Source organism: Scomber scombrus, chromosome 5 (assembly GCF_963691925.1).
Source record: "Scomber scombrus chromosome 5, fScoSco1.1, whole genome shotgun sequence".
Taxonomy (NCBI): domain Eukaryota; kingdom Metazoa; phylum Chordata; class Actinopteri; order Scombriformes; family Scombridae; genus Scomber; species Scomber scombrus.
The window spans coordinates 14724985-14738556 of NC_084974.1; the positions used below are offsets into that span (position 1 = coordinate 14724985).

General features: G+C 41.5%; 1 protein-coding gene across 1 annotated transcript; it reads right to left on the reverse strand.

Moving 5' to 3' along the window:
- On the reverse strand, nt 1-8018 carry calm3a (calmodulin 3a (phosphorylase kinase, delta)). Its single transcript, XM_062419515.1, has 6 exons — nt 7812-8018; nt 4240-4270; nt 3807-3950; nt 3042-3148; nt 1879-2014; nt 1-1744 (listed from the first exon to the last, which is right to left on the reverse strand). Exons 1-6 carry the CDS (start codon nt 7812-7814, stop codon nt 1716-1718), a joined length of 450 nt encoding a protein of 149 aa, XP_062275499.1. The 5' UTR covers nt 7815-8018; the 3' UTR covers nt 1-1715.
- Nucleotides 8019-13572: the final 5554 nt, after the last annotated feature.

Here is a 13572-nt window from a genome sequence, read left to right on the forward strand (position 1 = left end):
TGAAGTAAAGCTCAGTCAATTTATTGATTTATGGAAAATATATCACATCTTTACTTTTTTTTTTAGATACCTTCAGAAGTTAACAATCCATTACCATTTACTTCCCAACATTTGAATCAAAGATAACCAATTAAAACGCCTCAAACAGAGTCATGTTTCAGTGTTGCGCTTTGAGGAATCTAAAGATATCCCAGCTAACTTGCTTCATAAATTTAACCAACTGTTCCAAAATCTAACCCTGAAACCAATCTCACATCTAAAGCTGAACTCATTACTACCACCCTATTTCATCCCCATCTGAAGTTTCCTTTCTAATAGCCCAAATGAGACATATCACCCCAACCACAAGTAGTATTTGTGAATATACAGTATATGTATTCTGTTCAGTAAAACAGCAAGCAAGTTTGAAGTTTGAATCACCGGACTACAAATTGAAGATCAGACACCAACAAGGACAAAAAATGAGTGAAACACATGAGTTGTTATAGCAGCAGCAACAGTGAAATTTGGTTTCTTTTTTCTTCTTTTAAAACAAAACTTTTTGTGCAAATATGTTCAACTGCATGTATTTTAATACGTTATTATACTAAGTAGATTTATTATATTCTAATGAACTACGATTCTTGCAAGAAGGTTGAGGCGTTTTAGAGTATTATGGCACATTTCAAAACCAAAGAGAAAACATGTCACAGGTCATTTACTACAACAATAGGCAATGCAAACTTTACCACACACTAATATATATAGATATATTTTGTGACCAAAGTTTGTCATCAATACATTAATATTTGATAACACATTTATAAAGCATTACATCAATATTGTATCATCAGGATATTTGTTTGCAGAACAAAGGTATTAACTGCAGTCCTCAAGTGTGTTTTCACAATAATCATCCTGAAGCAATACGACACACTACTGTCTCCAATCAGTGATCCAGGCAATGCAAAGCCCACGACTCAAAACAAGACGATAAAACCTCCCATAAGGGAAAAAACCTTCAATGCCTTATAGCCTCTCATTCTTGTCCAAACTCTTCAAGGTATAAGAATGCTCATTTCCAACTGAGCACCATTGAACACCCTACATTGCAACTATTTGCTCTTGCAATAATCAATAGTGACACATATTTTACAGATATATAGCTATATATTAATGTATATACCTCCAGTGTGTACACAATCTGACCACTACCTCTGATGGGATCAGAACCACCCTGTCGTGACAAGAGACCGCCACAGAAAGGGTGCATGCAAGAAGGGTACTCAAATCGGTATTAAGAGAATCACCACTGGTGCAAGAGAGTCAATTTTCTTTGTTGAAGCATATTGGAAAGAATTAAATAGCCAACTTCTCTATATGAACTGTGGCATGGGTTCCTATCCCTTTGCCCTTTCAGTGTTGCTCTTTCCTCTAAATTAATCAGGAGCTGGGTGACTCCGCAGAATCTTGGTCGGAAGTACGGGGCTTCAGCCCTCTTAAAGCTTGGTCCATTAACTTCTTTAGGGATTATTCTGTTGGTGTATGCTAACAGATACCTTAGAAGTAGTTGGATGTATTGAAGCACAAATTGCAATTCTACAAATAGTGATTTGGGGGGGGGGGGGGGGGGGGGGGGGGGGGGTGTTTCATCTGATAATGTTCCTTTTTTTTTGTTCTTAAAGACAGTGATCTTAGGAGGACAAGCAACGTTGAGATAAATTTCAGTGTTCTCTTCACTTGGCGGTCATCATCTGGACAAACTCTGTAAAAAGAACAGGAATAAAAAACAGTTAAATGACAATGCAACAATAGTGATGGTGATCTGTTGACTATAAAAGCACAAATATTGGGTTGTTGGCAGGAAAAGGAAGAAGTCAAACAAAAACGACAATTCACCCTCATAGTTGACTTGACCATCACCATCGATGTCAGCCTCACGAATCATTTCGTCCACTTCTTCATCAGTGAGCTTCTCCCCTAAGTTGGTCATGACGTGCCGTAGCTCTGCTGCACTGATGTAGCCGTTACCATCCTGCAGAGGGAACAGAGGAACTCATTTCTCTGTAATCATTTACCATTTTACATGTGCCTATGGTCGAATGCCACTGATACCGGTCTCATTTCTATACTGCAAGATCAGCTAGCAACTACTTGAGTACTTCTGTTGCCTCAGTGACACAAACTAGATAATAGTTAGATAATAGTAGTAGTTATGATTTGGCTGAAGTGCACTTCCTCAGCCTCACCTGTGGCAACAAAGCAACAGGCTAAAAGTTATTTTCAATGGGAGTCGGTGACATGAAGTTTTAAACTGACGTCCGACTCTTGTCACTGCAACACCAATCAAAGTTGAGCTGGTCTCAACTTTTTTTAAGTATCAACCAATCATGTTTTTGTTTCACCGTTTCCACCTCCCTTCTCTTTCCCCACATTTCCTGTTACGCTCTGTCTAAAAAAAATGGGAGAAAAACTGATCCTTGCTATTAGCCAGTTATCTGTGCCATTTAACCGTGCACATTTCATTCACTACCATACTAGGAAAAAAAATGCAGCTTGGCGGAGAGTGGTAGTTATTGCGGAGGTACCAGATATGTCATGTACATTAATTGCACGCAGTGTGTTATTTAATAATACTAAATTATGTTTACCAGCTATTATAGATTATTGAAATTAAGCTCATGATAATATTACCAAGTCAACAAGGGCTTGAGCACCGTTGCGACAATGTAGCTTGGCCATTTTATAGCTTTGTCGCTCACAGTGTGATCACCCCATTAGAGCTGGATGCTAAATTTCAGCATGTTAGCATACACAATATTATAATCAAAAAGCCATTTCCTGAAGCAAAGTGCTGATCTGGGATATAGCGAGTTACTGTGACTGCTCAGTATTATGCACTAATCAGCTTTGTACTTTTTCTGTATTAAAAGATAAACACTTTTTTCTTTTTCTTTTTTTACATGTTTAGCTTTTCCTAATAATATACATGTGGCTAACTGTAACAAGGATACAACAAAAAAATGTGTGCTAGTTATTGTTTCAGTCTACTCAGTCAGCACCTTGTCAAAGACTCTGAAGGCTTCTCTGATCTCCTCCTCGCTGTCTGTATCCTTCATCTTCCTGGCCATCATGGTCAGGAACTCCGGAAAATCAATTGTACCATTACCTAAACAGAGTCATAAAAACAGAGTGGTGAGTGTTATTTTTGTCACAGCATAGTTTCACTGAAAAACTGAACACATCAAGAGGACACAACGTTTCTTATGGCACAAAATATAAAAGTAAATACCACACATTTTAACAGATACAGTAAACGTAGAGCCAAACTAATACATAACTGTGTAGCAGATCACCAAAATTGAATGAAGTATGCTCTTGCATCATTTCATCTCTGAGAAAAATAATAAATCCTGTTTATTAAGTAGGTGCTACATTATAAAGGGCGTTCATTAAAACTACCATGCCACTGATATCACAGGCTTTACTGTTGCTGGAGTATCCTATTCTGTACAGACAGTGGACATTTCCAAATTCTAAACATGGCTTTAAATTAAAGTAATCATACATTTCTACATTTGACATAAGACAAATAGTCACGAATGTGTTAAATGTAAGTGCTTATTAAGATTCAGCCTAACACAGAAATTGCAAGACAACGGCAGCAAATGTTACCTTTTCACTTAAGGAACATAAAAATGTCGTGATTAATTTCAAGAACAATCTAAATATCTTTATAGCACATGCAGAGATGTCTAGGTTGGACACAGTGATTTTAAGTATGAACAAGTATCATTTGCTTGTGTTTTTGAGCTTTTCCTTCTCACCATCAGCATCCACCTCATTGATCATGTCCTGCAGCTCAGCCTCTGTGGGGTTCTGTCCCAGAGAGCGCATCACAGTCCCGAGCTCCTTGGTGGTGATGGTTCCATCTCCATCCTTGTCAAACAGCGAGAACGCCTCCTTGAACTCTGTAAATTTACAGAAATAACACAGTGTGTCATACAGTAGCATGGCATGAGTGAAAGCACTGGTGCATTTGTTGTAGTGATTAGTGGTTAAATCTGGAACTCTTCACTCAAAACCCTGCTGATTTTCATTTTAACCTAAACATCAGGGTCTGATTTACACCGCAAGAAGTCACGTGGGTGCTATTAACTGGCTCTGTTTTGGGTTTGTTGGTGTTTTTTCACCAACAAACCCAAAACAGAGCCAGAACTAACCTAAAACCAACCAAACATTGTTAGGATATAAACTCACCAGCAATCTGCTCTTCAGTCAGCTGATCAGCCTGTTAACAAAAGAATAAGACATTGTTAGTCTATAATGAAAATGATCTCCTGTTAATAACTTTGTGCAATTACAGGACGTATTTAAAACGGGCTTAATTTGGCAGTTTTAATTAGACAATATGAAAGAGCACACACATCTACAAATGCCAAGGATGACACAATAAGCCCTGGACATGTTTCCACTGTGGTTGGTGATGTAAGAGTGAAAATGGCACGGGTTCAGTTTGATGGGGAGCGTTATACATTCAATAAATTAACAAATGACTGCCTAGAATTTTAATAAAATCATACCAAGACAAAGAAAGTAAATATAAAAGTGTACTTTCTGCAGAACTGGTTAAGTTTCAGGGACCCACAATGTATGCATTTTCAACACCACATTAACCCCTGTGTATACTAGTTCTGCTCCACCTAATACTGGTACTGGCTCCAGTCCTGCAAGGTTTGCTAAATTAAGTGATTTGCATATAAGTATAAGCTACATAACTCAGTGTAAAAGACATACTATTGTCCTATGTTAAAACACTTCAAGTTGTTTCTAACGCACAGCATTGTAAGCAATTCCCCTTTAAAGCCAACGGATATTTTTTTTAGGTTAAATACTAAAATAAAAAAAACACACATTTGGGAGAAGTTTCACTTCCAAATCTTCTACATAATGATTTAAGAGATAAAAAACTTCCGGTAGACTTAATGAGGAACACTTGCAGCAAATTGCACTGTGTAAACCACGATTATAGACCTACGCCAATGCGAAATGAAATATAAACGAACTAATTGAAAACAGATTTGGATATCGTCTGACTGCTGGACCCAGACATTGCATAAGACCTGCCAAAAAAATAAGCTTACAGATGTGACCACATTGTTAAACTTAACTAGTTTAGACATCTATCTTTATTAGGCAAACAAATTAATTGACGGGTATCATATAATTTTTAAGTTTAAACAAAAAACTGGATACAAGTGCGTTGTACTGTGTAACATCTAGAATGCAAAACTTGTTGCATTACTGGAGTAAAATCACAGATTTCATTAAAGACATGTTGATTGCAGTGGGTGGAAGAACTAACTTATCTGTTCATGAGGTTTTTTAATTAATAATCATTTTTAAAAAGGACACACACGAACCCATGATGATAGGAACTGAATGACAATGTTCTTACCAGCTGCTGTTAGATGGTTTTTTAAATGTTTTTACTCATGAGAAAGTGACCCTATTGCATTAAGACACCCTCTTCATTTTTCAACCTCATCTGAGATGTCACTCTGCTGTCCTTGTGAGGTCTTACCAGGCCTGTCTAAGTCAGTCAACATGCCCACTTCAAGCTGAGCAAGTGTGATGAGGGACGAGTATAAATACTCCACAGCCCAAAATACACACGCTTGCTATAATTAGTGAGACACGAACAGGGTCGCCTATGTAGCACACTGAATATCACTGCAACTAACCACCTCTTTTTATCTTTTTATTGAAACAGATGTGAGGACCCGGTTCAGTATCATAGATGAGCCCCTGTGCCAACTGTTGCTCGTCTGTGTCTACTCCTAAAATATTGTCTGTATATGATCACCAGATGACAGGGGGAACAACTGGCACGATAGAGGATAACAAGAACTTAACTGCTGCATAAAAAAAATCCCGCAAGCCAACAACAATGCAGCGCTGATGTAAGCTAAGTGGTGAAGATAAGCTGATAATGCTTTATAGTCATCCAGCCTGAGGAGGACTCATTTAATTCTTGTTCAAATGAAAGCAGCAATTGAACTCATGAAGCTAAAATGCTAATGCATCAAATAATCCAAAAGAAAAATAATAACTTGTAACACAGATGAAGGGTTCTACATTTTCTAACAAAAACTTGGTTTCCTTAAAATGAAAGTGATTAAAGCTAACATATCCTTGGTAATGCCATGTGTTCGAGTCAATTTCAATGAGTCACTGTGGTGGTGGTGGTGGTAGTAGTGGCAAGGAGGAAGGGGGGGCTAACAAGTAAGAGAGCAAGACAGACTGCAGAGTATCCGCTCTGTCCACTGCCGACCCATTCGGTGGTGCTGAAGCAAGCAGTGTCTGGATCAGAGCACAGCACAGTTGTGTTGGAGGATTTATATCTGCTGTGAAAAGTGCTCGGCTGAACTGTAGCTACTGCTGGCCTCGCAACTCATCAGTGGACGACATTTTCATGTCACACAAAATAGAAATTACAGTCAATCAGTCATGAGTCATGACACACAACTACTATATCTTTCTAAGTTTCCTTACTTTACAAATAATATTACAGATCATGTGTTATAAAAAGGATTTGACACACAGGCAGGGATTCATTTGCAGTGCCACAACTGGGCTTTTTCTTTTGGGGGGGGGGGGGGCATAGATTCCCGTTTTGAAGGGTGCACTGCGGGTCCTGACAGCCTACTGCACCAAGCATGGTTTGGTTCAATGCGGGGGGAAGGGAGGCGCAGAAGGAGGGGTGGCAAAAAGGATCATTCAGCAGGAGCAGAATGCGGTTCAACGTTGTGGCGCAATACGTAACGGAGGAGATGCTGTCATGGTGTCTGTTTGCACGGACGCATAATACCTACCACCCACCCCCCCCCCCCCCCCCCCCCCCACCCCCCAAGGAAAAAAAAACAACATCACCTCCAGAAACCGCACAGCGACAGACAACTGTTGCTAGAACCGAGACTACCTGTGAACAGTGTTGTTATGTAAACGCAATTGTGGTGGTGATTACAACCTTTTTTTGGCTTGTTGCGCATATCACACTACATCCAAAAACATCGCCCCCCTGCCCTGATGTGCTTGCAAGACGTGCTGGCCCTGCTGCAGCGGCTCCGTGGTGCTGTGTGTCTAAATGGTGGTTAGCAGAGCAGTTAGCGACTGTTTTGATATCCGTCTTGCAAGATTAACGAGGTGGGTTTTTCAAGATCACGTTAACGCTGGATGGTCTATTTTTACACAGCAGCCCCCTCCTCCTCCTCCTCTTTTCACCACCACCACCACGCCCACTCTCGACTCAAAACTGGCGACAGAAAACGCTGCAAACCTTGATTATGCATGCATGTTAAAACAAACAAAAAATCACAATATAATAAATAAATATAACACAAACGCTACCGCAAATCAGCTAAATTATTTATGTCACACTAAAGCAGGAAACACATCGCATGTTTCCTCTCCCAACATGGCATTCATGCTGCACAGTCGACGATTATTATTACAAAATAAAAGATTTTCTCACACCAATTATTAGATACAAAGCAACCCCCCTTTGCCAAAATTGTGATAACCAGATTTTACAGTCACATTAACCCATTTTCTGCTGTTTTCTAGCTGAGGCTGTTCTCTTCTCATGTGGAGTTTTAGCATTCATTTGGATTATTAGATACATTGAAGAGCGATTATGCTTTGATGCATGTTTACAGCTGAATGCAATAACGCTACACAATGCTCGGTGGCTGTAATTTGGACACAAAGTGACAACAGTGCATTAGTTGTTACCGATAACTAGCGAGGAGTGCTCTGCAGCCTGTACTTACCATTTTCCCGGTGACTTTTCAAGGTCCGTGTAGATGAAGAGACAAGATGTTATGATATTGTATGCAGCAAGAGATCGTTAATCTACAAAAGTACTTAAATGATATCGAGCTTTATTACAATGTATGTGTAGTTAATCTGTTGAGACTGTATACCGGTGTTGCAGTCCCGTTACAGTAGCCCGGAAACCTCAATCCAGCGACACCGGCGTGCTATGCCCGAGTTTGAGTACTATATCCCTCCGCCGGTACGTCTTTTGACCTCCACGCAGTCTCAATGCATCACCAAAATCCCACACACTACACACGTGACAGCGTTTTCATCGCAATATGCATTCAATGTCCTCGAATCTATATTAATGAATGTGCATTTGACAACTTGACAAAGAGCGAAGCCACAGTTTTAGCTGCACTATATAAATAAAGCGCGCAACGATACCTTCCCCCACCACCCCGTCTGGAGCATGGACAAAGTATAGAAGATTAACAGTGACAAACAAAATATTGCCGTGCTGTTGATGAAACACATTCAAATTGTAATCTTTAAATCTTTAAATCTATAATTTATTTATTTATGTATTTATTTTTGCACAAACAGAGTCAATTCGAATTTGTGTGTGTGTCTAGTTAAACAAATCTGCTCTCACAGGCAGCTGTATAGGCCTAATCATCATGATAGATGACTAAATATTTCTTGAATTCAAAGCTAAAAAAGTAAAAGAAGAAACCCCAGTTGGGAGGCCAAAAAAACAAAGAGAAAATAGTGTCTACTGTCTACATACCAGGGCGTTGTCAAATTGACTCTGATTTTCCAGACACACATAACTGCAAGAATGTTCTATCATACACTATATGGACAAAAGTATTGGGACTGTCCATTACACTTACACCTCCACCCTGCCATACAAACACGTCATGCATTGCACACAGTTTACTTACTTCGATTGCAACGGCAATCTGTGACATTGGTTTTGAGTGAGTATGTTTGCAAAATTCTTGGAATTTTCAAAGTTGGAAACTTTCCATGGGAATTAACAGGAATATATGAGAATTAATGGAAACAAACTGGAAATTTACAAAATAACATTTTAGCCTAACAAGGAACTTAAATGTAATTTTTTTTTAAATCTTGTAGCATAATCTTGTTTAAAACAACCAGATTTAATGCAAATATAGTTAAATATCCACCCTATTCCTCAATCACATGCACATAGCACATTACTTACTGCAGGGTTACACCCCCTACATGCACAGATGATTTCTATAACCCTGGACTATTGAAGCCACACGTTTGAACCAAAGGACTACATAAAGTCAAGTTTTGATGATATTAATGGGATAAATATATTTGATCCATTTTATTGAAGCTTAACTTGCAAATATTAAATCAAAACGTGTTTGTACAGTAGCTAGATAGCTGGAAATGTTCTGCCCCTTTGCAACACTACGAGTAAGTGAGCCAGTGAGCAGCAGGTTTTAAAAATTAACGTGTTATGCCCAGCCTGGCATCCGCCAAACCGTGACTCGTCCATCAGACTGCCAGACAGCGAGGCGTGATTCATCACTCCACAGAACGTGTGTTTCCACTGCTCCAGAGTCCAGTGGTAGTGTGTTTTACACCACTCCATCTGACACTTAGCATTGTGCTTGTTGATGTTAGGCTTGCATGCAGCTGCTTGGTCATGCAAACTCATTCCATGAAGTGGAAATACAGTTATTGAATCAACAGAGAGTTGGCAACTTTTACGCACTGTACACCTCAGTGCTTGTTGAGTCTGCTCTATTACTTTATGTGGTCTGCCCCTTCGTGGATGAGTTGCTGTTCTTCCTAAATGCTAAACACTTCTATTTTTCAATAATACCACTTACAGTTGACCATGGAATATTTAGCTGGCAAGAAATTTCACAAATTGGCTAATTGCAAAGAATAGTGTAGAATAGACCTTTATTGTCATTGCAAATATACAACGAAACTCTGTTTGCAGTCCAATGCAGCATAAAAAAATAAAATAAGATATGATATATACACATAACACTAATACACACGAACACACGAGCCAAGCACCTCTCACTTATACCTATGACCACCTACACATTCATACCCATACCCATAAGACTTAAAATATGGTCTAAAATATAGATAAATAAATAAATAAGGGCCAATGAGACACGACAGTATTCACAGTTCATTACTGCACAGAGTTCATTATTGCACTGGGTCCCTTATTGCACGGGGTCTGGGGGTGGCAATTGTGTGTGAGCGTGTGTGTGTGTGTGTGTGTGTGTGTGTGTGTGTGTGTGTGTGTGTGTGTGTGTGTGTGTGTGTGTGTGTGTGTGTCTGCATTCTGTCCACAGTTCTGGGGAAGAAGCTGTTTTGCAGCCTGTTTGTGCATGTGATGAGAGTGCAGAGGGGGTTTCCGGGATGTGAGGGGTCCTGCAGTGTCCACAGGAAGAACAGTCTCTGCTGGGCTCTCTTGATGATGCAGGAGGTGTTCAGGCTCCAGGTCAGGTCCTCAGTGATGTGCACTCACAGGAACTTGAAACTCGAGACCCTCTCCACTTCCTCACCGTTAATGCACACACCATCGTGGTGTGTTTTTTTGTTTTTCCTGCAGTCTATCATGATTTATTTTGTTTTCTCTGTGTTGAGAATGATGTTGTTGTCCTTGCACCAGGTGGTCAGTGTCTGGACCTCCTCCATGTAGGCAATGTTGTTGGTTATGAGTCCCACTATGCTGTGTCATCTGATGGCATCTATAACAGTACTACGCTTGAATTCACTGATCTCTTCAGAAGGACCTGTTCAAAGACCTAAAAATGTGTCATCTACTGTTAGTAAATTAGTTTGTCCCTAACACAAACTGTGGAATTAATGTCTTTGGACCTGAGGGCAGCAACAGCATATCATTACCTGTTAAAAACTCACCTTTGTTTTTTTTAACTTGCTTTTAACTATATTCTGTTCTCACGACTGGACTGCATTAATACACATTTCTGTTCAATATCTGAATTCTAGATGAATGACAATGATTGAGGTAATGAGTCAAGGACTATACATTCATGGGACAAAATGGTTTGGTTTTAATTACTTGTCCAGGCCCCAATTAAAATGTCAGTTACAAAGCACTCCAGTAGAGGGAGACATTTCTTTAGTTATGCTTCCTTAGACAAGTCAAGACAAGTGCAGAAATTCAGACATGAGAATATCCCGTGATTTCCTGTCTCTCTACTGTCAATAAAAAGGTGTCTATGCCAAAAAATCATTCAGATCCTTTACTTTAAGTACCAAGGTAATGCATGCAATGTAAAAAAATGTTATGTCTCGTCAAATTTGTTAATGTCTTGTCTTGTGTCATGTGTTGGTCCTTTATGTTTTCATTTAGTCAAGTCACTCATGTCCCGTCCTGTCATGCACTTCCTGTTTTATTTTGTACTCACCTTTTCCCTCTTGTTTCAGATCTTGACTTCCTCCCTTTGTGTGCCTTCCCTCCGCTGTGATTGTCAACCCCGCCCCTGATTGGTTCCACCTGTGTCCCCTTACCTCATGTTCAAATAGTCCTTGTCTCGCTTGTCTTGTGTCAGTTCGTTTTGTCTTGTCAGCGTCACCGTCATGCAGCCCGAGAAGCCTTGTTTCATTCTGTCCTCCAAGTGAGCGTTTTTTGTTCCCCTTTATCATCCTCCTTGAGAGCGTTTTTTGTTTAATAAATTCCCTTCGAGTTAAGCGTTTGAGTCCTCCTTCCTGTCTGAGGTCGTTACAGAACGAACTGACCAACAATGGACTCAGCTGACTTGAAGAATCTCCAAACCTCCATGGCTGCACAGGTCACAAAGATCCATCAGCATGCAACGCAGCTAAGCACCGTCGGCCGGGGTGTGGAGGAACTCTCCAAGCGTCAGGAGGATTTTCAAGCCTCAGTCACTTCTCAGGTTAACCACCTGGCGGGTCAACTACACCAAGTCCTTTTGCGCCTAGACACAGCCCCCCCGGCGACACCACCGGCAGAGAATCCAGCTGCGGCACCTACTGGACCAGTTGCCCCCATATCCCTGCGGTTGGCCCCCCCTGAGAAGTTCTCTGGAAACTCAGGTGACTGTAGAACCTTTCTAGTCCAGTGCGACCTGCACTTTAAGCTCAACCCAGCAGCTTTTGAGTCAGACCAGGCTAAAGTTGCCTTCATTGTGTCCCATTTAACGGGCCGAGCTGCCGCTTGGGCCACGGCCGAATGGTCCAGAGACTCTAATATTTGTCAGTCACTCGCAGATTTCCAAGATAATTTAAGTAAAATATTTGATCACTCCTCACCTGCTAGAGATGCTTCTCGGGTCCTCATGCAGCTCAAACAGCGCCAGCGCCAAGTGGTTGATTATGCCATTGAGTTCCGCACTGTGGCCGCAGATAGTGGGTGGAACACACCCGCACTAATAGATGCTTTTATGAATGGTCTTACTGAGCCCGTGAAGGATCATTTAGCACCTTTAGAGCTCCCCCAGGACCTGGAAGCCACCATCGCCATGGCTATTCGGGTGGACAACAGGCTCAGAGAAAGGGAGAGAGAGCGGCGTCGGACTGCAGGTCGTCCTCCAGGTCACGAAGGTTACTCTGCGGGATTCCAACCTTCAAGGGCCACTTCGTCTCCCATGCCAGGAGGTGTTGGGAGAATGCGGCCTCCCCAAGAGCCACAGGAACCTATGCAGCTGGGGGGAACCAAAATCACTGCAGAGGAGAGACAGCGTCGTCTGCAAGAGGGATGCTGCTTCTACTGTGGCCAGCCAGGCCATCAACTTGCCACCTGTCCGGGGAAAGGGTCGAGCTCACCAGCCATGAGGAGGGCGCTGGTGAGCAGGCTTACCTCCGCCTGTCATCCTCGTCAACTGACCCAGGTAGAATTCTCCATCAACAACCAGACAGTTACTCATGGGGTTTTAATTGACTCTGGGGCAGACGAAAGTCTCATGGACTGGAGCTTAGCTCGACAGAACCAGGTTAAGACTATTCCTCTGACCCATCCGGTAACTGCCAGTGCCTTGGATGGTCGTCAACTGTTTAGAGTGACTCATTGTACTGAACCCATTTAGGTGACGTTCAAAGACGACCACACCGAGGTTATGCAGTTTCATTTGTTTAACTCGGCACAGCATCCACTGATTTTGCGGTTTCCGTGGCTTAAAAAACATAACCCTCACATAGATTGGCGCTCAGGGGAAATCAAGGGGTGGGGAGGAGACTGTGCACACTCATGTAAAGTTAATCAGGTGAGGCAGACCAACATCCCTGAGAGCCCAGGAAGTGAACGCAGCAGGGGCATTGACACTGACTGTCCAGATTTATGTAATGTACCCTCATGCTATCATGACTTAAAAGATGTGTTTAACAAGAGGAAGGCCATGTCTCTCCCTCCTCATCGACCTTTTGACTGTGCCGTTGACCTGTTACCTGGTGCCCCCATCCCCAAGTGGCGTCTCTACTCCATCTCTGGGCCGGAAAGAGCGGCCATGGATGAATACCTAACCTCTTCACTGAAGGCCGGAATAATCCGACCCTCCTCCTCTCCAGCTGGTGCAGGTTTCTTTTTTGTGGGTAAGAAAGACGGTTCACTCAGGCCATGCATTGACTATAGCCCTCTTAATGACATCACCGTAAAGAACCGTTACCCGCTTCCGTTAATTACATCTGCTTTTGAATTGCTCCAAAAGGCCACCGTCTTCACCAAGTTAGACCTCAGGAATGCTTATCACCTCATCAGGATAAGAGAAGGAGACGAAT